The sequence below is a fragment of the Bombina bombina genome, chromosome 10, assembly GCF_027579735.1.
Source record: "Bombina bombina isolate aBomBom1 chromosome 10, aBomBom1.pri, whole genome shotgun sequence".
Classification (NCBI taxonomy): Eukaryota; Metazoa; Chordata; class Amphibia; order Anura; family Bombinatoridae; genus Bombina; species Bombina bombina.
The window spans coordinates 15,920,604-15,948,455 of NC_069508.1; the positions used below are offsets into that span (position 1 = coordinate 15,920,604).

The following is a 27,852-nucleotide window of genomic DNA, read 5'->3' on the forward strand; positions in this document are numbered from 1 at the left end:
TAATATCTTACCTCAGAGGGGAGCCAAGAATTTGGGCAGATTCATTTTATGAAAACAACAACCCTATCATCAACTCCTCAAATGATTTTCTGATTGCCATGGATGAGTTATATCTGGACACCAACTCGCAGTTAACTGCTGAAACAAAGATGAGGGCTTTGAAACAGGGCAACAGATCAGTTGAATTATATATAACTGATTTTAAGCAGTTTGCTACAGATTCCCAATGGAATCACATAGCCCTAAAAAATCAGTTTAGGTTAGGTCTCTCTGATCAAGTAAAAGATGAGTTAGCTCGAGTGGAACTTCCTGACAGCCTGGAAGGGTTGATGAGACTGTCCATTCAAATAGACCGGAGACTACGGGAGAGAAAGAGCGAACGCCACTCCTCAGAACCTACGTATAAAAGAACCTCTGCACCTAACCAATCCCTCAGCAGTGCTGCTGCCCCTCAAGAACCGATGGAGATAGGCATGTTAAGGGGTTCTTTATCTTTGGAGGAGAAGCAAAGAAGGAAGGCCGCGGCACTGTGTCTGTATTGTGCTAATCCAGCACACACTGTTAAAGACTGCCCTGTACTGCAGAGAAATAAAAAGAGTAAGTACATTATGACCAATACTATGCCTCATATTCAATATAACCCAGTTTACTGTACCATCTCTCTCTCTTTGCAGTGGGACCGTAAGCGTTCGACTACAGAGGCTATAATTGACACTGGGGCTTATGGGGCTTATATTGATTTGGAGTATGTGAATGTTAATAAAATCCCACTTGAAAAAAAGTCTGTTCCTGTGTCTATCAGAGTAGTTGATGGGTCTTACATATCAAGCGGTCCTATCACCCATCACACAATCCCTCTATTAGTCATTACTCAGGACAATCATCATGAGTATTTACGATTTGATGTACTTCCTTCCCCACTCTTTCCCATAGTTTTAGGTATGCAGTGGATAAGACTACACGAGCCTAACATAGAGTGGAAAACATTAAAACTCACATTAGATTCCACACATTGCCGTAAGTTGTGTTATAATGACATACATACTCTACATTGTGCAGAAGAAACTACAGTTATCCCTAGGGTTTATGCTGAATATGCAGAAGTCTTCAGCAAAAGAGAGGCTGAGAGCTTACCTCCGCATCGGAGTTACGATTGTCCCATTGATTTAATACCGGGATCTAGCGTCCCATATGGACATCTATACCCATTGAGCCAGCCCGAATTAAGTCATTTAAAGTCCTATCTTGATGATAATTTGAAGAAGGGGTTTATCAGACCTTCTGTCTCCCCTGCCGGAGCCGGCATGTTCTTTGTGACGAACAAAGATCAGACTTTAAGGCCAATTATTGACTATAGGGAGCTTAATAAAATTACTGTGAAGAATCGTTACCCTCTCCCCCTAATCCCTGAACTTATAGAGCGTTTACATCAAGCTAAGATCTACACAAAGCTCGATCTCAGGGGGGCTTACAACCTCATACGCATAAGAGAGGGAGATGAGTGGTTGACAGCATTTAGAACGAGATATGGGTTATATGAGTATTTGGTAATGCCTTTTGGTCTGTGTAACGCTCCGGCAACGTTCCAGCATTTTGTCAATGATGTTTTCAGGGATCTTCTTGACATATGTGTGATAGTTTATCTCGATGATATTTTAATATACTCCCAAAACTTGGAGGATCACATTAAACACGTCACATGGGTATTATCAAGATTACAAATACATCGATTATATGCCAAGGCAGAAAAATGCCTTTTCCATACAGAAAAGATCTCCTTTTTGGGATATGATATATCCCCAGAGGGAATACAGATGCAGGATAACAAGGTGGAAGCGGTAAAAGATTGGCCAACACCTTCTAACCGTAAGGAGCTTCAACGCTTCCTCGGGTTTAGTAACTATTATAGGAAATTTATCAAAGGTTATTCCGCTATCGCTAAGCCCCTAACTGCCCTTACGGGCTGCACAACACCCTTTTTGTGGAATCCATCAGCGGCTCAAGCCTTTCTCACATTGAAAACTGCGTTCACCTCTGCTCCGATACTCCGACATCCAAATCCGGAGTTGCAATACTTTTTAGAAGTGGATTCTTCAGATTACGCTTTAGGTTCAGTTTTATCCCAGAGAGAAGACTTGAATCATCCTCTTCATCCAGTAGCATTTTATTCTAAAGTTATGTCTCCTCCGGAGATCAACTACCCAATAGGAGAGAAAGAGTTGTTATCCATAAAAAGATCATTTGAGCATTGGAGACATCTTTTAGAAGGAACACGATTACCCATCATAGTATATACAGATCATAAAAATCTGGAATTTCTCCAAAGGAACAAGACACTCTCTGCCAGACAGGTTCGCTGGAGTCTATATTTCAGCAGATTCCATTTTCAGATCATATACAGACCCGCTTCAAGGAATGGTAAGGCTGACGCCTTATCCCGGAAGGACCCAAAGCCAGTAAATGACCACAATCCAAAGGAAATCATACCACATGATAGATACATTGGTATCACTTCAACTTTCGCCTCTAAACTCAAAGAGGCTTTGGTCCAAGACTTGGATACTCCATCGCAACTCCATACCGCTTCAGATGGGATAGGATACATCAAAGACAAGATTTATGTACCCCAGACTCTAAGACAGGAGTTAATCAAGGAACACCACGACTCTCCTCTTTCTGGCCATCCAGGAATTTCCAGGACGAAGGATTTGATAGCAAGGAACTATTGGTGGCCTAAGATGAACATGAGTATCAAGGAATACATACAAGATTGTACAATCTGTACCACATCAAAATCAGAAAGAAGACCCCCATATGGGTTATTGATGCCTATACAAGTTCCTGATAAACCATGGACCCACCTGGGCATGGATTTTATAGTCGAATTGCCTCTCTCACTTGGAATGAACACGATATTGGTAGTTGTTGATTTGATGACAAAAATGGCCCATTTCATCCCATATCGGAAACTTCCAACCTCCGCAGAAACAGCCCAGTTATTTATAGATAATGTTCTGAAACTTCATGGCATACCAACCATTCTGACCACCGACAGGGGGACTCAGTTTACCTCCAGGTTTTGGAGGAATCTATGTCAGAAACTACAAATAAACCATAGGTACACCACAGCTTATCACCCACAGACGAACGGCCAAACAGAGCGTCTGAATCAATGGCTAGAACAGTACATTAGATCCTATTGTGCATTCCACCAAGAAGACTGGATGAATTATTTATCAACCGCTGAGTTTGCATACAACAACACACTCAACTCTTCATCTCGAATGACTCCCTTCTACGCCAACTATGGGTTCCATCCAAAAATGTCCTTTCTCACAACCACCAGTTCTCCAAGTCCCAAAATTGATGATATAGCTGATAGGATGACACAAAATTTGCAATTACTCCAAAAACATTTGCAATCTGCTCAAAATGCCCAGAAAAAATATTATGATCTGAGAAGAAGACCACCACCTCAATACGTAGTCGGTGACTGGGTATGGCTTTCGACCAAAAATTTGAGATTGCAAATCCCAAGCAAAAAATTAGCCAGTCTGTTCATAGGCCCGTTTCAGATTATACGAATCATCAATCAAAATGCAGTAGCACTTCAATTACCTCCCTCTCTGGCCATCCACTCCACTTTCCACGTTTCTCTGATCAAACCAGCTTCCTCCTCCGGCACACAGATTTTACCACCCAAGCCACCGATTCTGGATGCAGAAGAATACGAAGTGAAAGAATTACTTGATTCTCGGATTACTAAAGGTGAACTCCAGTACCTTGTCCGATGGAAGGGTTATCCACCAGATGAGGATACCTGGGAACCATCATCTCACGTGAATGCTCCAAGACTTGTTGCTCAGTTCCACAGGAGGAACCCTGATCGCCCCAGGCTGCAAGCCTTGGGAAGGCTTGCCTGAAGGGGGGGTCATGTCAGAACTCATCTCTCCACCTTAACTGTCTGACATCTGATATTCTGTAATTCCACCTTAACTACGAAGCCGCACCTTTTTACCTTACTTAAACCTTTTCCTGAGGGCAGACAGGTGCTTAGTTAATGAGTTTGGTAGCTGAGCTAACACTGCATATTGTGCTCTTTGGATTACCCTTTTGTTACAACAGGATTTAATTCTGAATATCGTTTTGAACTTTTATATTGCTTGTGCAAATGTTTCTTCACTCCTGAAACTACCTGCTTCACTGGATCACTAATTACTATCAGCGCAGCTCCTCAGTTCTAACCGTTCACACGCTGCCTGAGGATTTCTCTTCTGTCCTAATCTGACAGATCAGCTGTTACAACGGATAGCTAAAGTCCACTCTCTGGTAAGAGTGAAACTGTGACTGAATGGTTCCTTGTTATTTAAACTCCTACCTGAATTATTTAACCCCTTGGGTTCCTGTTTTCTCTAACAGCTGATTCTGTAAGAGACTGCTCCAGGTTTTAACCTGTGTCACTCTGTTCTTTTCAAGATATATTAAATCACTCCAAGCCATACGCTTCTCTTCTACATATGATAAGCAGGTGCTGAGTGAAACATTCCATCTAGATCTGCAGTTGAAGATCCATATACAATTAACTTGCTATACTTCCTGTCAGTTACTTACATTTTGACAGTTTTTCACAGCTAGACGGCGCTAGTTCATGTGTGCCATATAGGTAACATTGTGCTCATTCCCAGAGTTATTTATGAGAGGGCACTGATTGGCTCAAATGCAAGTCTGTTAAAAGAACTGAGGTAAGGGGGCAGTCTGTGGAGATTTAGATACAAGGTGATCACAGAGGTAAAAAGTACGATGTGTGTGTATATATTTATTATGTTATATTATACACATGCACTCAGGGGGGGACCCTGAGGACCAGAGTTTCTAACATTTTAAAGGAACAGAAACCCATTGTTTTGTGATTCAGATACAACTTCCCAATTTACTTCTATTATCAAAATGTCTTTGTTTTTTTTGTTATTCTTAGTTGAAAGGCAGGCAGGTAAGCTCAGGAGCGTGCACGTGTCTGCAGTACTAGATGGCAGCAGTTTTACAACAGTGTTATGCTTTAACAAGAGCACTAGATGGCAGCAGTTTTACAACAGTGTTATGTTTTAACAAGAGCACTAGATGGCAGCAGTTTTACAACAGTGTTATACATTAGCAAGAGCACTAGATGGCAGCAGTTTTACAACAGTGTTATGTTTTAACAAGAGCACTAGATGGCAGCAGTTTTACAATAGTGTTATGTTTTAACAAGAGCACTAGATGGCAGCAGTTTTACAACAGTGTTATACATTAGCAAGAGCACTAGATGGCAGCAGTTTTACAACAGTGTTATGTTTTAACAAGAGCACTAGATGGCAGCAGTTTTACAACAGTGTTATGCTTTAACAAGCACTAGATGGCAGCACTATTTCCTGTCATGTAATGCTGCAGGCATGAGCACGCTAACTATCTAGATAGCTCTTCATCAAAGAATAACATGAGAACTAAGCAAATTTGATAATAGAAGTACATTGGAAACTTTTTTTAAGTTGTGTTTTCTATCTGAATAAAGAAATATATAGATATATATTTATTTCATCTCCCTTTAACCGCTGCCCAGGAGGAATGCACCTCTGTAGGAAAGAGCTGATAAAGGGGGAGCTGAGAAAGTCGTATTGTTGGGTAAAATAGAAGCTGTGTGTTTTCTGGGGGTAAACGGGATATATAAATTATTAATCAAGAGTACATGTTGTGGTGGTGCCTAGGGCTGTATGTTCCTGTAGAATTTATATAGTACCATTGTGTTTGCTTGTGCATCGCTGGTGTGATAGGCGTTAGTGAGATGCCTTTATATTACTGAATACTCTTAGGTATATGTTATACAGATTACAGTGATGTATTTAGTACAGTACCAGTGTGTTTGCTTGTGCATCGCTGGTGTGATAGGCATTAGTGAGATGCCTTTATATTACTGAATACTCTCAGGTATATGTTATACAGATTACAGTGATGTATTTAGTACAGTACCAGTGTGTTTGCTTGTGCATCGCTGGTGTGATAGGCGTTAGTGAGATGCCTTTATATTACAGAATACTCTCGGGTATATGTTATACAGATTACAGTGATGTATTTAGTACAGTACCATTGTGTTTGCTTGTGCATCGCTGGTGTGATAGGTGTTGGTGAGATGCCTTTTTATTACAGAATACTCTCAGGTATATGTTATACAGATTACAGTGATGTATTTAGTACAGTACCAGTGTGTTTGCTTGTGCATCGCTGGTGTGATAGTTGTTAGTGAGATGCCTTTATATTACAGAATAATCTCAAATCTATTTTATACAGATTCCCAGTGATATACTGGTAGCTACCTTACAGTGTTGGATATCATAGAGCAGTGATATACTGGTAGCTACCTTACAGTGTTAGATACCATAGAGCAGTGATATACCCGTAGCTACCTTATACTGTTAGATACCATAGAGCAGTGGTATACTGGCAGCTACCTTACAGTGTTAGATACCATAGAGCAGTGGTATACTGGCAGCTACCTTACAGTGTTAGATACCATAGAGCAGTGGTATACTGGCAGCTACCTTACAGTGTTAGATACCATAGAGCAGTGGTATACTGGCAGCTACCTTACAGTGTTAGATACCATAGAGCAGTGATATACTGGCAGCTTAGCTACCTTACACTGTTAGATACCATAAAGCAGTGATATACTGGTAACTAACTTACTGTCAGGGTTTTTTCCCTGTTGTGTTTGCCATGTGCTGCTGGCAGCCATTTTACTCACCTCTCTTTCTGACTGTGGTGCATTGTGGGGGATGCTGCTCATTTCCTTCACTTCCTTTTATGGCCAGACTGGTTAGCATCATCCGTGTTAAACAGGATGCAGTCTCAGAATTGTGATGTCATCACTTATTATTTAAAGGGCCTCTGTTCAGTATGCTTTGCCTTTGCGTTGTCTCAGACCTGTTTGTGAGAGTTCCTGTGTATTACCTGGCTACCTGACGTCCTTCCTGGTTCCTGATCCCTGGCTTGTTCCTGACTCTGCTGTTTTCCTTGTTCCTGATTCTGGCTCGTCTGACTACTAGCTCTGGTTTTGATTCCTGGCTTGTTATTTGACTTGTGGACTTTTTATTATTTTTTGCTATTAATAAAGGTGTGATTATTTTTGCACTTCTCGTCTGTCTGATTCCTGGCACCCTGACATTACGCAAAGGCAATGAATCCTGATGCTGCTAATTATCCACCTTTACCTGCGATCATTTCCAGGATGGATGAACAGGATCACCGCTTGGATCAATTTGCACTATCCCTGCAAACCCTGCTTACTCACACTGCACATTTGGACCAAAGTGTCCCGCAAGTTATGGCTGCTCCTGTTTCCGCTGCTGCATCTATGCCTACCAGGAGCATGTCCGGTTCTGCACCTCTAACTCAGCGATATGGAGGCGATCCTATTCAGTGCAGAGGGTTTTTGAACCAGGTGGGCATTTACTTTGAGATGTTACCTCAGGCGTGTAACGGTACCAACAGGATACCAAGGGTTAACACCAGGGAACAATGTCCTGCATAGGGAATCAGCAATTCACAACCCAGCCAGTTTTCAGGTTTAAAACAGAATGTCTTTATTAAGGCTCATATGCCCAGTATTTATGCAGGTCTGACCCCCCAGAAGGGGGGTTGAAAGAATGTTGTACATTAGATGGAGGAACCACACCCTTGGACAGACCACAATAGAATCACATTACTTTACTAGGTAGATAACTTAAACACAAAACACATTTGGCTTTCCTTATCACCTATTTGTCTGCTCTCTGAGGGTGATTAAACAATGGACTGTTTATCACTAACTTTAATGACAGTACACAGTAGTTTCTTAAAGCTGAACACAGTTAACTCCTTCAGTACTGACAGAAGGGTCTGTCACATCTACATAGCACACAATACAGCCTATAGACAACCTTTCTTACATTATAGTCCAGAAGTGGCTAGGTTTGCCACAATGCTCCCCCAGAACCAAGCCGGCATACACAGTCTGATCCCAACGGATCGGCTTGGGGATGTCCGGGAAAGTACTCACAGATCACTTTTCAAGTTCAGTTTATCTGGGCAACCCGTCGGCGTTACCGTTTTGTTTCCCTGGGCAGTAATGGATGGTAAAGTCGAAGGGCTGCAGCGCCAAACGCCAGCGCAGCAGCCTGGTATTGTCCCCGACCACACGGTTCAGCCACACCAACGGGTTGTGATCTGTGAGTAAGGAAAAAGGTTGTCCATACAGGTACGGCTGCAGCTTTTTGGAGAGCCCTGATTAAAATATAAAAGGTAACAGCAACTTGTAAGTAAACCAAACTAGGTTGTAGCTCCTCAAATAGGGCTTCAGCTACCGTCTCTGCATGGATGTTGGAGAGAGCAATGGCCTCGGGGTACCTAGTGGCGTAGTCCACCACGGTTAAAATGTACCTCTTCCCGAAGGGACTGGGCTTGGGTAGTTACATGGTTAACATCAGCGGGACCCATGGGAGCATAGGCAGAAACAAGGGGGGGCCAAGTCATTTCCAAGGAGAACATCAGCAGGTAAGTCCTTCTTGACCCCCACATTCACAGGTCTAGCGCCCACTCCCCAATCCAAATGTACCCTGGCAAAAGGTAGGCGGAACACAGTGCCCCCTGCTACCCTCACAGCCACAGTGTCTCCAGTGTGCTGTTTCTCAGACACCAAGTTCTCTTGAAGCAAGGTCATGGTAGCACCAGTATCCCGTAGACCACTGACCTCCTTCCCATTCACTTTAACCCGTTGCCGGTTATTCCGGTGGGCAGCTTGCACGGGGTCGGCTTCATGTAGGCTGCCCCAGCATTCTAGCGCCTCTACGTAGCGGGACGCAGGCTGAGGATTATGTGGGATTCCGCCGGCAGGTCTTCTCCAGGACTGTGCTTGGTTCGCTGCGTTTAGGGGACACTCTGGTCTTTTGTGCCCTAGTTGCTTACATCCAAAGCACCGAATAGGTTGTGAGTAGCCCCGCAAATTGAACCGGCCTCTCTGAGGGTAGTTCGTGGCCGGAGGCCGTGTGTTATAGCGGTGCGCCGGGGGTTGGTAACTGGCAGCTGCTGGGGTGACTGGGGGTCTGTACTCCACTCTAGCAGTGGGCAATCGGTATACTGCTCCCCCTGCCCCTCGTACTGCCATGGATCCGCCAGTGGGTGCTGTATCCGGCACCAAATGGGGAGCTATCAGGGTTAAAGTAGCTCCCGAATCCCGAAGTCCCTGGACCGACATCACCTCATGCAGAATTCCCAGGGGTTCCTCGGCTTGGGTGCTCAACACCTCATGAGCGGCTGGCTCCGTTTGGTAATGGTGAGCAGCCGCCCTTGGGGCCAGGTTCTGTCTGACCTGGTTCCAAGCTTGTCTGCTCCGATTTTGGGTGCACTCACGTGCCATATGTCCCCACTGCTTGCAGGTGTGGCATTGTATATTCGCCCGTCCGTTGTATCGTGAGGGGGGTGGTGGATTCCCTGGGGCTGGGCGAAAAGGTGCCGCTGTGGGGGTGTTAGGCTGTAGTCCATGGTGCCTCCTGGCATCAAAATGCTGGTCTGCTAATCTGGCTGCTTCGGTTAAGGTGAGGGGTTTTCGATCTCTCACCCATTCTTGGGCTTCTGGGGACAAGCCGTTAAAGAATTGCTCCAACAGCATCAGTTGTCGCAATTCTTCCATGGTGGTAGCTTGGCTGGCCTGTATCCACCCTTGAGATGCTTGATCCAGCTTGTGGGCCCACTCTGCATGTGAATCTCTTTCTGGCTTGCGCAGGCTTCTAAACTTGCGCCGGTATGCCTCTGGGGTAATGGCATATCTTTCCAAGATCGCTCTCTACACTTTAGCGTAATCCTTGCTGTCCTCCCTGGGTACAGCGCGATGCGCTTCCGCTGCCCTACCGGCTAGCTTGCCTGCTAGCACCGGCACCCATACGGACTGCTCCAAATCATGTAACTCGCACAGTCTCTCAAAATCCTGTAAATACCCATCGATCTCATCCTTCTCCTCACAAAACATTTTAAATGCATGGTATGGGATTTTGGGTCTTACTGGGTTGCTGAGTGCGTCCAAAATGGATTCTGCTCGGGAGGATGCATTCCGCGGACTGTGTGCCATCACGTACTCCTGCACATCTGCCATTACCACGGATAGCATATCCCGTGGTACAGGTTGGGGTAAAAATTCCAGCCTGGTCCTCATTTCCCTCTGGTATAGGGTCTCCTCCATGGCTGCTGGAGGCGTAGCGCTGCGAGCTCTGTCTCCCTCCATCAGCTCGGCAATTAATATAGCCTTGGGTTTGCTGCTGCCTATCTTTCCCCTGGCTTCTAGCAGTTCCTTTAACGTTTGTCTCTTTAGCTTAGAATAATCCATCTCCAGTCTCTTCGGAGGCGTGGGTTCAAATCCCACCGCTGCCACCAATTGTAACGGTACCAACAGGATACCAAGGGTTAACACCAGGGAACAATGTCCTGCATAGGGAATCAGCAATTCACAACCCAGCCAGTTTTCAGGTTTAAAACAGAATGTCTTTATTAAGGCTCATATGCCCAGTATTTATGCAGGTCTGACCCCCCAGAAGGGGGGTTGAAAGAATGTTGTACATTAGATGGAGGAACCACACCCTTGGACAGACCACAATAGAATCACATTACTTTACTAGGTAGATAACAACAACTTAAACACAAAACACATTTGGCTTTCCTTATCACCTATTCGTCTGCTCTCTGAGGGTGATTAAACAATGGACTGTTTATCACTAACTTTAATGACAGTACACAGTAGTTTCTTAAAGCTGAACACAGTGAACTCCTTCAGTACTGACAGAAGGGTCTGTCACATCTACATAGCACACAATACAGCCTATAGACAACCTTTCTTACATTATAGTCCAGAAGTGGCTAGGTTTGCCACAAGGGGTTTCCCTCTGACAGAGCTAAGGTGGGATTTCTCATCTCGTTACTCTCTGACACAGCTCTTGCCTGGGCTAATCCCTTGTGGGAGACTAACGAGATTGTACGCTCCGCGGCGGAGAGGGCTTTTAGGAGGAGGGAGGGGCTCTGCCTCTATTGTGGGTTACAGGGTCACCTTTTTGAAGTCTTGTCCTACACGGCCGGAAAACGCTCACACCTAAGGTCCTGTCGGGGGCAGACCTTGGGTGGTTTATCCTCGTCCCCGGAACCGCTTAAGGAGAAACCTTTGGTTGCGGTTGTCCTTTCCTGGGTGGACTCCTCCATAGTCACTCAGGCTCTTGTTGACTCCGGTGCTGCGGGCTATTTCATTGACAGTGCTTTTGTATCAAAGCACTCCATTCCTGTTTTGCCTCGGTCCGTTCTGCTTGCTATTGAGGCCATTGATGGAAGGCCCCTTCAGCCCGCACTCGTTACTCACGAAACTGCTCCGTTGTCCATGGCTGTTGGGGCTTTCCATTTTGAAACCCTCCAGTTCCAGGTGATAAACTCTCCGCATTTTCCAGTTGTTCTGGGTTATCCCTGGCTCCAAAAGCACAATCCCAGTCTCGACTGGCGCAGGTCCAAAATTTTGTCGTGGTCCCCGCAATGTATTTCCACTTGTCTTCAGAAACCAGTTAAAGTCTTGTGCACTTCTTCGGTATCTCAATTGCCAGAGGAGTACCAAGAGTTCCTAGACGTGTTTGACAAGGTGCGTGCCGGTACGTTGCCTCCTTATCGGTCTTACGATTGTGCCATAGACCTGCAACCCGGAGCCATTCCTCCTCAGGGCCGGGTGTACCCTCTGTCTGTTGCAGAGATTTGTGCTATGGAGGAGTATGTTGCCGATGCTCTGTCGCGGGGGATCATCCGCAAATCCTGCTCTCCTGCAGGGGCTGGCTTCTTCTTTGTGAAGAGAAAGGGTGGCGAGTTAAGACCATGTATCGATTATTGGGGTCTTAATCTTCTTATCATTAAGAATGCTTACCCTATTCCGCTCATTACGAAACTCTTTGACCGCCTCAAGGGAGTTACGGTCTTTACTAAACTTGATTTGAGAATCTCGTTAGGATAAAGGAGGGTCACGAATGGAAAACAGCATTTAACACCAGGAGCGGGCATTATGAGTATCTTGAAATGCTCCTGCTGTTTTTCAGGAATTTATTAATGATGTCCTACGAGATATGTTTCAACAGTGTGTTGTGGTGTACTTGGGCGACATCCTCATACACTCACCCACACTTGAGGCTCATCGTTTTGATGTTACACGGGTTCTTCAGAGACTATGTGAGAATGGCCTGTTTTGTAAACTCGAGAAATGTGAGTTCCATCAGACTCAAGTAACCTTCCTAGGTTATGTTATCTCCGTTGCAAGGTTCTCCATGGATCCTGACAAGTTATCTGCAGTTACTTCGCCCAGTTGGTCTTCGGTCTATTCAACGTTTTTTTGGGTTCGATAATTACTATAGAAAGTTTATTAAAAACATTTTTTCCTTGGTTAAACCTATCACAGACATGACCCATAAAGAGAATTTTGGCAGATTTTGGCGTTCCTTTTGTGCTCAAATGGGGATCCAGCTTTCCTTCTCCTCGGCATATCACCCTCAATCCAATGGGGCTGCAGAACGGTCTAATCAAGCTCTGGAATAGTTCCTCCGTTGCTATGTCTCAGATCACCACAATAATTGGTCTGAACTGTTACCTTGGGCAGAGTTTGCTCGTAATAGTGCTATTAATAATGCTTCCTCCAAGTTATCCCTGTTCATGGCGAATTATGGGTTTCAACCATCCTTGTTGCCCGATTCATTCATGTCTCAGGGTATTCCGGCTTTGGAGGAGCATCTCCGGCAACTCCGTTCCACGTGGGTGCAGATTCAGGATTGCCTTCATCGTTCTATGCCGCGCCAAAAGTTCCAGGCTGATCGTAGGCGTCTGCCCGCACCTTCCTACCAGGTTAATGAGAGAGTTTGGCTGTCCTTCCGCAACTTGAACCTTTGTGTGCCTTCCAATAAATTGGCTATTCGTTATGTTGGTCCTTTTCGAATACTCTGACGGGTTAATCCTGTGGCCTATGCTCTTGACCTTCCTCCTGCTATGCGCATCTCCAATGTTTTTCATGTCTCCCTCTTGAAACCATTGGTTTGTAATCGGTTTACCACTGTGTTGCCTCGTCCCCGTCCTATCTTTGTTGACAACCATGAGGAGTATGAAGTCAGCAGCATTATTGACTCTCGTATGTCCAGGGGCTGTGTACTGTTTTTGGTTCACTGGAGGGGCTACGGTCCGGAGGAGCGTTCTTGGGTTCCCTCCTCTGATGTTCATGCTCCCGCCCTCCTCCGTGCCTTCCATGCCTGTTTCCCCAATAAGCCTTTTGTCCTCCCGTGGGGGAGGGGTCGTTGAGGGGAGGGTACCTTCAGGGTTTTTTCCCTGTTGTGTTTGCCATGTGCTGCTGGCAGCCATTTTACTCACCTCTCTTCCTGACTGTGGTGCATTTGGGGGGATGCTGCTCATTTCCTGCACTTCCTTTTATGACTAGACTGGTTTGCTGATTGGAACAGCCAGTAGAATGCAAGCTCAATCCTATTAGCTGATTGCATCAGCCAATAGGATTTTTTCTACCTTAATTCTGATTGGCTGATAGAATTCTATCAGCCAATCGGAATCTAAGGGACGCCATCTTGGATGACGTCACTTAAAGGAACCTTCATTCGTCGGGTAGTCGTCGGATGAAGAGGATGCTCTGTGTCGGATGACTTGAAGATGGAGCCGCTCCACGTCGGATGGATGAAGATAGAAGATGCTGTCTGGATGAAAACTTCTGCCCATCTGTTAGGGGGTGTTAGGGTTAGGTTTAGACTTAGGTTTAGGGGTTAATATATTTTAGTATAGTGGCGGCGACGTTGGGGGCGGCAGATTAGGGATTAATAAATGTAGGTAGGTGGCGGCGATGTTAGGGACGGCAGATTAGGGGTTAATAATATTTAACTAATGTTTGCGAGGCGGCAGTGATATACTGGCAGCTACCTTACAGTGTTAGCTACCAGTATATCACTGCTTTATGGTATCTACCTTACAGTGTTAGATACCATAGAGCAGTGATATATTGGCAGCTACCTTACAGTGTTCGATACCATAGAGCAGTGATATATTGGCAGCTACCTTACAGTGTTAGCTACCAGTATATCACTGCTCTATGGTATCTAACAGTCAAAGGTAGCTGCCAATATATCACTGCTCTATGGTGTAGCTACTTTACAGTGTTAGACAAGTATATCACTGCTCTATGGTATCTACCTTACAGTGTTAGATACCATAGAGCAGTGATATACTGGCAGCTACCTTAGACTGTTAGATACCATAGAGCAGTGATATACTGGCAGCTACCTTACAGTGTTAGATACCATAGAGCAGTGATATACTGGCAGCTACCTTAGACTGTTAGATACCATAGAGCAGTGATATACTGGCAGCTACCTTAGACTGTTAGATACCATAGAGCAGTGATATACTGTTAGCTACCTTACACTGTTAGATACCATAGAGCAGTGATATACTGTTAGCTACCTTACACTATTAGATACCATAGAGCAGTGATATACTGACAGCTACCTTACAGTGTTAGCTACCATAGAGCAGTGATATACTGACAGCTACCATACAGCAATGATATACTGGCAGCTACCTTACAGTGTTAGATACCATAGAGCAGTGATATACTGACAGCTACCTTACAGTGTTAGCTACCATAGAGCAGTGATATACTGACAGCTACCTTACAGTGTTAGCTACCATAGAGCAATGATATACTGGCAGCTACCTTACAGTGTTAGATACCATAGAGCAGTGATATACTGGCAGCTACCTTACAGTGTTAGATACCATAGAGCAGTGATATACTGGCAGCTACCTTACAGTGTTAGATACCATAGAGCAGTGATATACTGGCAGCTACCTTACACTGTTAGATACCATAGAGCAGTAATATACTGGCAGCTACCTTACAGTGTTAGATACCATAGAGCAGTGATATACTGGCAGCTACCTTACAGTGTTAGATACCATAGAGCAGTAATATACTGGCAGCTACCTTAGACTGTTAGATACCATAGAGCAGTGAGCTGAACTGCTTTGTCTCTACCGTTGTTTTGTGTAACTGTCTCCTCTCACTGTACCAGCCTTGTCTGTGTACTTGCAGGTTCCCAAGTCTGTACCAGGGAGAGGCCTAGCTGCTATATAATGCTCCTGCCTTGCTCTGGGGAGTAGTGGGAGACCAGCTGCTGAGCCAGACCCCCCCCCCCTAGTCCCCCTGCTGCGTTTCTCCCATGGGTCAGGATGTCATTGGCTTTGTTGCCAGGGGCACAGCAGAGTTTTGCTTTGTATTAGCACTGGGTATAAACACCAGCTTCTTCCTATTATTAAGAGTATGGCCCCTACCTCAGGTGAAAGGCCTGGCATCTATGAATTATTTATGAACCATCTGTGAATTAGCTCTATTTCCACACAGCAGGAACAGGACCGAAAACAAAATATGCAGCACTAGCGCGTGCATTTAAATGCTAAATAAGCACTGCGTATAAACAGAATATTGTAATAAACTGTTCTGAGTGCATTGCTAAACATGTGCTATTTATTTATTGCCAAATGTTTTTTTTACCTTATTTATAGAAAAAGGGATCATCAGAAAAATCTGTATGTATTATAAAGGTAGATTAACGTAGTCACGGCGGTAAAGGCTTTTATATAATGATGTAGCAGATTTCATTAGAAAAGAAACTAACAAGAAACTTATCTTCTAAATGGTGCAAATTGTCTACATCCGCTATATGATTAGCAGGTGATAGAATTTGCATTTTGCAGGATAAGCACAGTTTTACACAAAATTGAGGAATTTAAAGGGATAGGAAAGTCAACCTTGATTGGTTCGCATAGATCATGTCATTTTTAAGACACTTTTTTTTTTTTCTCACTTCTAGTTTCAAATGTGCTTCGTTCTCTTTGTATCCCTTGTTGAAAATGAATACACACATATCCTACACTAGTGGGAGCTAGCTGCTGATTGTGATGGGCTAACTAGATGTGTTCAGCTAGCTCTCAGTACTTCAATGACGTTCCATCAGCAAAGGATAAAAGAGAATGAAGCACATTTGATAACAGAAGTAAATAGGAAAGTTTTTTTAAATTGTTTTGTCCAAATACTGAAATAAAATGTTGTGGTTTCCTGTCCCTTTAAGTGTGCAACTGTATACTTCAGTTGTGACCATTTACCTTGTTACGTTTGTGTTACTAGCACACCTCTCCAGGAGTCTTGTTACCTGGTTACGTGTCACCTATAACATTGCACAACTAACTGCCTTACAAGCATGTAATATAGATGATACAGCAGCATAGCAACCTACTTAATGTTTGTACATTAGGGTAAGTCCTGCCTTGCTCCTGCAATCCAAGGATCACTAACCGATGTGTTTGCAGCAAGCAGGAGCCCAGCTCTGCTTATTACTGATTCTACATGCCGGAGTTTAACCGACCTTACCATGGCTAACACTAGGGAAGGGGTAAAAATGGAGGTAATGAGGGTAAATATCGCCGGATGCAGAACTTAAGCTTCTAGGGAGATGGTATAGATAAGAATCATACAGCTCAGGTTCCCTGCTAATGTACACACTCACACCTATGTGTAGGCGCGGCTGGGGATAACTGGATGCGGAGAGCTGCCTGTGCGCAGATCTCATGGTTTTACTAACATAATTTATAGTTGTCTGCTGTAAGCTTTTATGTTAAGGATGCACATGTGATAATTAAACTTGAACAGTTCCTGTCCAGTGCTGTGTTCAGTAAAATACTCTTGCAATATTAAAATGCTTTCATTGGTTAGATCATTTCATTGTTGCACATATTCTGGGCTCTTTTTGAGCTGGGCACTGCTGGGAGCCAATCAGGCATGGCATTCTCATGTACTATGTGTTAACCTTTTTGTGGGTTGTGCCACCTGTCCCTGTGTCTGCTCATGACCGCTCCATAACTGCTCCCTGTGCCTGATTCTAATTGCTCCATAACTGCTCCCTGTGTCTGATTCCAATTGCTCCATAACTGCTCCCTGTGTCTGATTCTAATTGCTCCATAACTGCTCCCTGTGTCTGATTCTAATTGCTCCATAACTACTCCCTGTGTCTGATTCCAATTGCTCCAAAACTGCTCCCTGTGTCTGATTCTAATTGCTCCATAACTGCTCCCTGTGTCTGATTCTAATTGCTCCATAACTGCTCCCTGTGTCTGATTCTAATTGCTCCATAACTGCTCCCTGTGTCTGATTCTAATTGCTCCATAACTGCTCCCTGTGTCTGATTCCAATTGCTCCAAAACTGCTCCCTGTGTCTGATTCTAATTGCTCCATAACTGCTCCCTGTGTCTGATTCTAATTGCTCCATAACTGCTCCCTGTGTCTGATTCTAATTGCTCCATAACTGCTCCCTGTGTCTGATTCCAATTGCTCCAAAACTGCTCCCTGTGTCTGATTCTAATTGCTCCAAAACTGCTCCCTGTGTCTGATTCCAATTGCTCCATAACTGCTCCCTGTGTCTGATTCTAATTGCTCCATAACTGCTCCCTGTGTCTGATTCTAATTGCTCCATAACTGCTCCCTGTGTCTGATTCTAATTGCTCCATAACTGCTCCCTTTGTCTGATTCTAATTGCTCCATAACTGCTCCCTGTGTCTGATTCCAATTGCTCCATAACTGCTCCCTGTGTCTGATTCCAATTGCTCCATAACTGCTCCCTGTGTCTGATTCCAATTGCTCCATAACTGCTCCCTGTGTCTGATTCTAATTGCTCCATAACTGCTCCCTGTGTCTGATTCTAATTGCTCCATAACTGCTCCCTGTGTCTGATTCTAATTGCTCCATAACTGCTCCCTGTGTCTTATTCTAATTGCTCCATAACTGCTCCCTGTGTCTGATTCTAATTGCTCCATAACTGCTCCCTGTGTCTGATTCTAATTGCTCCAAAACCGCTCCCTGTGTCTGATTCTAATTGCTCCAAAACCACTCCATGTGTCTGATTCTAATTGCTCCATAACTGCTCCCTGTGTCAGAATCAGACACAGGGAGCAGTTTTGCAGCAATTAGAATCATAGAAAGGGAGTGGTTATAGAGCAATTAGACACAGGGAGCAGTTTTTGAGCAATTAGAATCAGACACAGGGAGCGGTTATGGAGCAATTAGACACAGGGAGCAGTTTTGGAATAATTAGAATCGGACACAGGGAGCAGTTTTGAAGCAATTAGAATCAGACACAGAGAGCAGTTTTGGAACAATTAGAATCAGACAAAGGAAGCAGTTTTGGAGCAATTAGAATCAGACACGGGGAACAGTTTTGGAGCAATTAGAATCAGACACAGGGAGCAGTTTTGGAGCAATTAGAATCAGACACAGGGAGAAGTTTTGGAGCAATTAGAATCAGACACAGGGAGCAGTTTTGGAGCAATTAGAATCAGACACAGGGAGCAGTTTTGGAGCAATTAGAATCAAAGGGAGCAGTTTTGGAGCAATTGGAATCAAAGGGAGCAGTTTTGGAGCAATTGGAATCAAAGGGAGCAGTTTTGGAGCAATTGGAATCAAAGGGAGCAGTTTTGGAGCAATTGGAATCAAAGGGAGCAGTTTTGGAGCAATTAGAATCAAAGGGAGCAGTTTTGGAGCAATTAGAATCAAAGGGAGCAGTTTTGGAGCAATTAGAATCAAAGGGAGCAGTTTTGAAGCAATTGGAATCAAATTGTTCCATAGCTGCTCCCTTTGTCTGCTATACAGATTACAGTGATGTATTTAGTACAGTACCAGTGTGTTTACTTGTACATCGCTGGTGTGATAGGTGTTAGTGAGATGCCTTTATATTACAGAATACTCTCAGGTATATGTTATACAGATTACAGTGATGTATTTAGTATAGTACCAGTGTGTTTGCTTGTGCATCGCTTTTGTGATAGGTGTTAGTGAGATGCCTTTATATTACAGAATACTCTCAGGTATATGTTATACAGATTACAGTGATGTATTTAGTACAGTACCAGTGTGTTTGCTTGTACATCGCTGGTGTGATAGGAGTTAGTGAGATGCTTTTTATTGCAGAATAGTCTCGGGTATATGTTATACAGATTACAGTGATGTATTTAGTACAGTACCAGTGTGTTTGCTTGTGCATCGCTGGTGTGATAGGTGTTAGTGAGATGCCTTTATATTACTGAATACTCTCAGGTATATGTTATACAGATTACAGTGATGTATTTAGTACAGTACCAGTGTGTTTGCTTGTGCATCACTGGTGTGATAGGTGTTAGTGAGATGCCTTTATATTACTGAATACTCTCAGGTATATGTTATACAGATTACAGTGATGTATTTAGTACAGTACCAGTGTGTTTGCTTGTGCATCACTGGTGTGATAGGTGTTAGTGAGATGCCTTTATATTACTGAATACTCTCAGGTATATGTTATACAGATTACAGTGATGTATTTAGTACAGTACCAGTGTGTTTGCTTGTGCATCACTGGTGTGATAGGAGTTAGTGGGAACTGCCTTTTTATTACAGAATACTCTCAGGTATATGTTATACAGATTACAGTGATGTATTTAGTACAGTACCAGTGTGTTTGCTTGTACATCGCTGGTGTGATAGGTGTTAGTGAGATGCCTTTATATTACTGAATACTCTCAGGTATATGTTATACAGATTACAGTGATGTATTTAGTACAGTACCAGTGTGTTTGCTTGTGCATCACTGGTGTGATAGGAGTTAGTGGGAACTGCCTTTTTATTACAGAATACTCTCAGGTATATGTTACACAGATTCCCAGAGATATATTGTTAGCCACCTTACAGTTTTCGCTTGAGAGAAAAAAGAAACATGAGAAGCACAAGGCAATAGCTGGTTAGTGAATTTTAATGGATAGAAATTGAAACAAGTATACAAACAAAGTGTTAGAGGGTAAATACCCTCGGGTAAAATACAGAGACACAAATCATAAGAGCTAGCAGATACTACGGCTGTGTTTCGGCATAAGCCTTACTCATAGCCAAGCTAAAAAACATGTCATCTTAATGTGTTTAAAAACTATAGCTCTCACTGTGATTGGTCGCCGGGAATCAACCCCCCCCCCCCCCCTATTGAAGTGGCCAATCCGGCGTGTAAACATCACACGCTCACTCTGGTTCCGTAAGCAGTAACTGTAACCTGTCATTCCTAAACCTCAATACAGGGTATGTAAAAATATATATCGAAACCTAACACTAATCCATTTAGATGAAAATTAGAACATAGAGTTAAGGTATTGGCAATGTTAAGGAGCTTAAATTAACATATTTAAAGAACAGCTCCGAAAATATTGATAACCTCTAACTTCAAAGTGTGGTTAGGAATGAAATACTATTTAACAATTAGTAAATAAAATACCCATTATAGGAAAAAGAAGGTCCAAGGGACCAAGGGATATAAAATATATATAGATCAAGGGAGTTATACATAAGGGTAGGTTAGTGTCGAAAAGGTAAGCATAGACGGTGTCCATATAGTACACCAGCCTGTCCGATAGGGAAAGAAGAAATATATGTAAAGTCCATACCAACCATCGCTTATAAACCAGTCTAATCTGGTGACACCATCTGATGCTAAGAAGTCAATCACAATATTGATCCAATAGACAATAACTTTGTGTCAGCAAGTTAGGCTACAAATACATATATAGAGGGAGAGTTAGAATTGTCAGGATGGCTAGTGTAATTGTGTGGTATAATGCCATAAATCCCCACCCTATCTATGTAAAATATCCTAGACTACACCGCAATATAACCGAAGTATATGAGCCTCATACTGACCAAAAATTGATCAAATCAAACTCAGAGTTGAGGCCTTCTGGAATTCTGGTTTTTAGTTTGAAAATCCAGAAGGCCTCTCTCTCCCCCAAATTGTGTGTTCTGTCAGTTAGACCTTTCTTGGGAAAAATCTTATCAATAATGGTCCATGTGAAGGACCCTAGGGACTTTTGATGTACTTCAGAGAAGTGCTTGACTAAAGGTGTTGACAGAGTGCCCACTCTAATGTCTGACATATGTTCCATGATTCGCGTTCTAGCCTCCCTAGTCGTAAGTCCTACGTACTGGAGGGAACATATGCTACAGGTAATTAGATATATGATATAGGTTTGTCTGCAATTCAGGCAATATTTGATCCTAAAATGTTCTCCTGTTACGGATGAGCTGAAAGAGTCTCCTACATTTACCCTCTCACATGCCACACAAGTGTGGTGATGGCATCTAAACGTTCCTACACAACTGAGCCATAAAGAGGCAACGGGACCTTCAGACCCAATCCTGGTTGGCGCTACAATGTTACCAATTGTCCTATTTTTTTTGTAGGCGAACCCAACTCCTTGGTCTACCACACCGATTAAACCATCATCTGCTGCCAGGAGTTTAAAGTGTTTGCCCACAATTTGGCAAATCTCGCCATATTGTCTGGAGTACTCAGTGATAAAAGTGACCTTGGTATTGGGATATTCAGTTCATTTAATCCTCTCTGTTTGTTCCTACTCAGGCTCAGTAGCCTATCTCTGGGGATTCTTTCAACGGCCTTTCTAGCCTGACCAATTATTTGGGAGCTGTAGCCTCTTTCCTTCAATCTAAGTGCCTATTCGTCCACAGTTTTACAGTTTTCGCTTCCATAGAGCAGTGATATACTGGTAGCTACCTTACAGTTTTAGATACCATAGAGCAGTGATATACTGGTAGCTACCTTACACTGTTAGATACCTTAGAGCAGTGAGCTGCTCTGCTTTGTCTCTACCGTTGTTTTGTGTAACTGTCTCATCTCACTGTACCAGCCTTGTCTGTGAATTTACAGGGTCCCCTGTACCAGGGAGAGGCCTAGCTGATAGATACTGCTCCCTGTGTCTGATTCTAATTGCTCCATAACAGCTCCCTGTGTCTACTCCATAACAGCTCCCTATGTCTGATTCTAATTGCTCCATAACGGCTGCCTGTGTCTGCTCCTGGCTGCTTGAAAACGCTTCCTGTGTCTGATTATAATTGCTCCATAACTACTCCCGGTTTCTGCTCATGACCACTCCATAACTGCTCACTGTGTCTGCTCCATAACGACTCCCTCTGTCTGCTCCATAACGGCTCCCTGTGTCTGATTCTAATTGCTCCATAACTGCTCCCTATGTCTGATTCTAATTACTCCATAACTGCTCACTGTGTTTGCTCTATAACTGCTCCCTGTGTCTGCTCATGACCGCTCCATAACTGCTCCCTGTGTCTGCTCCATAACTGCTCCCTGTGAGCAGTTATGGAGCAATTAGAATCAGACACAGGAAACTGTTATGGAGCGGTCATGAGCAGACACAGGGAGCAGTTATGGAGCAATTAGAATCAGACACTGTGTCTTCTTCTGTCTGCTCCATAACTGCTCCCTGTGTCTGCTCCATAACGACTCCCTCTGTCTGCTCCATAACGGCTCCCTGTGTCTGATTCTAATTGCTCCATAACTGCTCCCTATGTCTGATTCTAATTACTCCATAACTGCTCACTGTGTTTGCTCTATAACTGCTCCCTGTGTCTGCTCATGACCGCTCCATAACTGCTCCCTGGGTCTGCTCCATAACTGCTCCCTGTGAGCAGTTATGGAGCAATTAGAATCAGACACAGGAAACTGTTATGGAGCGGTCATGAGCAGACACAGGGAGCAGTTATGGAGCAATTAGAATCAGACACAGGAAACTGTTATGGAGCGGTCATGAGCAGACACAGGGAGCAGTTATGGAGCAATTAGAATCAGACACTGTGTCTTCTTCTGTCTGCTCCATAACTGCTCCCTGTGTCTGCTCCATAACGACTCCCTCTGTCTGCTCCATAACGGCTGCCTATGTCTGATTCTAATTGCTCCATAACTGGTTCCTGTGTCTGCTTCTGTCTGCTCCATAACTGCTCCATGTGTCTGATTCTAATTGCTCCATAACTTTTCCACTTGTCTGCTCCATAACTGTTCCCTGTGTCTGCTCCTGGCTGCTTGAAAACACTTCCTGTGTCTGATTATAATTGCTCCATAACTACTCCCGGTTTCTGCTCATGACCACTCCATAACTGCTCACTGTGTTTGCTCCATAACTGCTCCCTGTGTCTGATTCTAATTGCTCCATAACTGCTCCCTATGTCTGATTCTAATTACTCCATAACTGCTCACTGTGTCTGCTCATGACCGCTCCATAACTGCTCCCTGTGTCTGCTCCATAACTGCTCCCTGTGAGCTGTTATGGAGCAATTAGAATCAGACACAGGGAACTGTTATGGAGCGGTCATGAGCAGACACAGGGAGCAGTTATGGAGCAATTAGAATCAGACACTGTGTCTGCTTCTGTCTGCTCCATAACTGCTCCCTGTGTCTGCTCCATAACGACTCCCTCTGTCTGCTCCATAATGGCTGCCTATGTCTGATTCTAATTGCTCCATAACTGGTTCCTGTGTCTGCTTCTGTCTGCTCCATTACTGCTCCCTGTGTCTGATTCTAATTTCTCCATAACTGCTCCCTGTGTCTGCTCATGACCGCTCCATAACTGCTCCCAATGTCTGATTCTAATTTCTCCATAACTGCTCCCTGTGTCTGCTCATGACCGCTCCATAACTGCTCCCAATGTCTGATTCTAATTGCTCCATAACTGCTCACTGTGTCTTGCTTCTGTCTGCTCCATAACTGCTCCCTATGTCTGATTCTAATTGCCCCAAAACTGCTCACTGTGTCTTGCTTCTGTCTGCTCCCTTTGTCTGATTCTGTCTGCCCTCTGCTCCTGTGCCTGCCTATGCTTTGTCTTCTTCCCCTTGTACCCAATTTCACCTGCTCCCTGCTCTGTCTGCCCTCTGCTCCTGTGCCTGCCTATGCTTTGTCTTCTTCCCCTTGTACCCAATTTCACCTGCTCCCTGCTCTGTCTGCCCTCTGCTCCTTTGCCTTCTAACCCTTTGTCCTTCTGTCTTGTGTACCTGATTTCACCTGCTCCCTGCACCTTATGACCTCCTGCTCCTGTGCCTGCTAACACTTTGTCTTCTCTCCCTTGTACCCAATTTAACCTGTTCCCTGCTCCTCTGCCTATTCTATTCTTTGTCTTCTGTCCCTTGTAACTAATTTCACCTGCTCCCTGCACTGTCTGCCCTCTTCTCCTGTGCCTGCTAACCCTTTGTGTTCTGTCCCTTGTACCTGATTTCTCCTGCTCCCTGCTCTGTCTGACCTCTGCTCCTGTGCCTGCCTATCCTTTGTCTTCTGTCCATTGCACCCAATTTCACCTGCACCCTGCTCTGTCTGACCTCTGCTCCTGTGCCTGCTAATCCTTTGTCTTCTGTCCCTTGTACCTGATTTCACCTGCTCCCTGCTCTGTCTGACCTCTGCTCCTGTGCCTGCCTATCCTTTTGTCCCTTGTACCTGATTTCACCTGCTCCCTGCTCTGTCTGCCCTCTGCTCCTGTGCCTGCCTATGCTTTGTCTTCTGTCCCTTGTACCTGATTTCACCTGCTCCCTGCTCTGTCTGACCTCTGCTCCTGTGCCTGCCTATCCTTTTGTCCCTTGTACCTGATTTCACCTGCTCCCTGCTCTGTCTGACCTCTGCTCCTGTGCCTGCCTATCCTTTTGTCCATTGTACCTGATTTCACCTGCTCCCTGAACTGTCTGCCCTCTGCTCCTGTGCCTGCCTATCATTTGTCTTCTGTCCCTTGTACCTGATTTCACCTGCTCCCTGAACTGTCTGCCCTCTGCTCCTGTGCCTGCCTATCCTTTTGTCTTCTGTCCCTTTTACCTGATTTCACCTGCTCCCTGCACTGTCTGCCCTCTGCTCCTGTGCCTGCCTATCCTTTTGTCTTCTGTCCCTTTTACCTGATTTCACCTGCTCCCTGCACTGTCTGCCCTCTGCTCCTGTGCCTGCCTATCCTTTTGTCCCTTGTACCTGATTTCACCTGCTCCCTGCACTGTCTGACCTCTGCTCCTGTGCCTGCCTATCCTTTGTCTTCTGTCCCTTGTACCTGATTTCACCTGCTCCCTGCTCTGTCTGACCTCTGCTCCTGTGCCTGCCTATCCTTTGTCTTCTGTCCCTTTTACCTGATTTCACCTGCTCCCTGCTCTGTCTGACCTCTGCTCCTGTGCCTGCTAACCCTTTGTCTTCTGTCCCTTTTACCTGATTTCACCTGCTCCCTGCACTGTCTGTCCTCTGCTCCTGTGCCTTCCTATCATTTGTCTTCTGTCCCTTGTACCTGATTTCACCTGCTCCCTGCACTGTCTGACCTCTGCTCCTGTGCCTGCTAACCCTTTGTCTTCTGTCCCTTTTACCTGATTTCACTTGCCTCCTGCACTGTCTGTCCTCTGCTCCTGTGCCTTCCTATCATTTGTCTTCTGTCCCTTGTACCTGATTTCACCTGCTCCCTGCACTGCCTGACCTCTGCTCCTGTGCCTGCTAACCCTTTGTCTTCTGTCCCTTGTACCTGATTTCACCTGCTCCCTGCACTGTCTGACCTCTGCTCCTGTGCCTGCTAACCCTTTATCTTCTGTACCTGATTTCACCTGCTCCCTGCTCTGTCTGACCTCTGCTCCTGTGCCTGCCTATCCTTTGTCTTCTGTCCCTTGTACCCGATTTCACCTGCTCCCTGCACTGTCTGCCCTCTGCTCCTGTGCCTTCCCATCATTTGTCTTCTGTCCCTTTTACCTGATTTCACCTGCTCCCTGCACTGTCTGACCTCTGCTCCTGTGCCTGCTAACCCTTTATCTTCTGTACCTGATTTCACCTGCTCCCTGCTCTGTCTGACCTCTGCTCCTGTGCCTGCCTATCCTTTGTCTTCTGTCCCTTGTACCCGATTTCACCTGCTCCCTGCACTGTCTGACCTCTGCTCCTGTGCCTGCCTATCCTTTGTCTTCTGTCCCTTGTACCCGATTTCACCTGCTCACTGCACTGTCTGACCTCTGCTCCTGTGCCTGCTAACCCTTTATCTTCTGTACCTGATTTCACCTGCTCCCTGCTCTGTCTGACCTCTGCTCCTGTGCCTGCCTATCCTTTGTCTTCTGTCCCTTGTACCCGATTTCACCTGCTCCCTGCACTGTCTGACCTCTGCTCCTGTGCCTGCCTATCCTTTGTCTTCTGTCCCTTGTACCCGATTTCACCTGCTCACTGCACTGTCTGACCTCTGCTCCTGTGCCTGCTAACCCTTTATCTTCTGTACCTGATTTCACCTGCTCCCTGCTCTGTCTGACCTCTGCTCCTGTGCCTGCCTATCCTTTGTCTTCTGTCCCTTGTACCCGATTTCACCTGCTCACTGCACTGTCTGACCTCTACTCCTGTGCCTGCCTATCCTTTGTCTTCTGTCCCTTGTACCCGATTTCACCTGCTCACTGCACTGTCTGACCTCTGCTCCTGTGCCTGCTAACCCTTTATCTTCTGTACCTGATTTCACCTGCTCCCTGCTCTGTCTGACCTCTGCTCCTGTGCCTGCCTATCCTTTGTCTTCTGTCCCTGATTTCACCTGCTCCCTGCACTGTCTGACCTCTGCTCCTGTGCCTGCTAACCCTTTGTCTTCTGTCCCTGATTTCACCTGCTCCCTGCACTGTCTGACCTCTGCTCCTGTGCCTGCCTATCCTTTGTCTTCTGTCCCTTTTACCTGATTTCACCTGCTCACTGCACTGTCTGACCTCTGCTTTTTTATTTTAAGGCCATCAAAATGACAGCAGAGGAGACGGTTAACATCAAAGAGGTCGAGATCACCAAGTTGATTCTGGATTTCCTAAATGCCAAGAAGCTGCACATCAGCATGCTGGCCCTGGAGAAGGAGAGCGGGGTGATTAACGGCCTGTACTCTGATGACATGCTGTTTCTCAGGTACCGTAACAGGAGAACTTATGCACTGTGCACGTTCATGATTGGTCACTTGACGAAACCCTTAAGAGTGCGTAAAACTCAATATTAAATAAAGGTTTAATTAGTTAAATAAAAAAATGCAGCCTGATTTTTTCCCCCACTCTCAAAAAAGTACACTCAGGGATTGCTTATAGCAGTGCACAAGCTTATATGCATATGAAATCTGATTAGCACCAGCAGAGTAGTCTGTCTAAAAATACAAAGGTTTTCAAGGGGTCTATATCTGGTCTGCTCCATATTTGCAAATTCCTTTATCTTTTGTTAATATATATATATATATATATATATATATATATATATATATATATATATATATATATATATATATACACACACACAATTTAAAAGGACGTGAAACCCAGATTTCTTTCTTTCTTAAGACACAGTGACTCCACGGATCATCATCAATTACTGTTGGGAATATCACTCCTGGCCAGCAGGAGGAGGCAAAGAGCACCACAGCAATGCTGTTATGTATCACGTCCCTTCCCACAACTCCAGTCATTCTCTTTGCCTGCGGTGCAAGGAGGAGATGAAGTTTTCGGTGTCTGAAAATACGTTTTCTTCAATCAAGATTGTATTATTTTAAAGCAGAGTAGGTTTGCTCTGATCTTTCATTGGGTCTAGCCGTATCCCACGTCAGTCTCTTCAATAGGGCAGTGGTGGCTTTTAAGCAATTGGGAACTTGTGAGATACAATCCTCACTGCGTTTTCTCATACAGTTTGTGCTGCCATATTCAGAAAGCCTGAGTAAGCTTACTCTGTTTTTTTCTTTCTCCACAGGTCCATGTGGGGAATGGCATCCACTCAAACCAGGTGAGCTGTCCTTCTGCCGGGCAGATTAACATACAGGTAAGTGCCATAAATATATTTTTCTTTTATTAATGTTTGAATATTTTTTTATTTATTTTTCAGAAAAAGTAAACATTTACAGAAATACCTTCCTCTGCATCGATCTCCA

At 44.6% G+C, this 27,852-nt stretch overlaps 1 protein-coding gene across 1 annotated transcript in view; it reads left to right on the forward strand.

Annotated features, from left to right (window-relative positions):
- WDR47 (WD repeat domain 47) overlaps nucleotides 1–27,852 on the forward strand; it is a 191,736-nt gene that overhangs the window by 13,714 nt on the left and 150,170 nt on the right. The window contains exon 2 of the mRNA XM_053693816.1: nucleotides 26,686–26,852. Coding sequence (XP_053549791.1) covers nucleotides 26,695–26,852 — 158 coding nt within the window. The 5' untranslated portion in view covers nucleotides 26,686–26,694. The remainder of the gene's footprint in view (nucleotides 1–26,685; nucleotides 26,853–27,852) is intronic.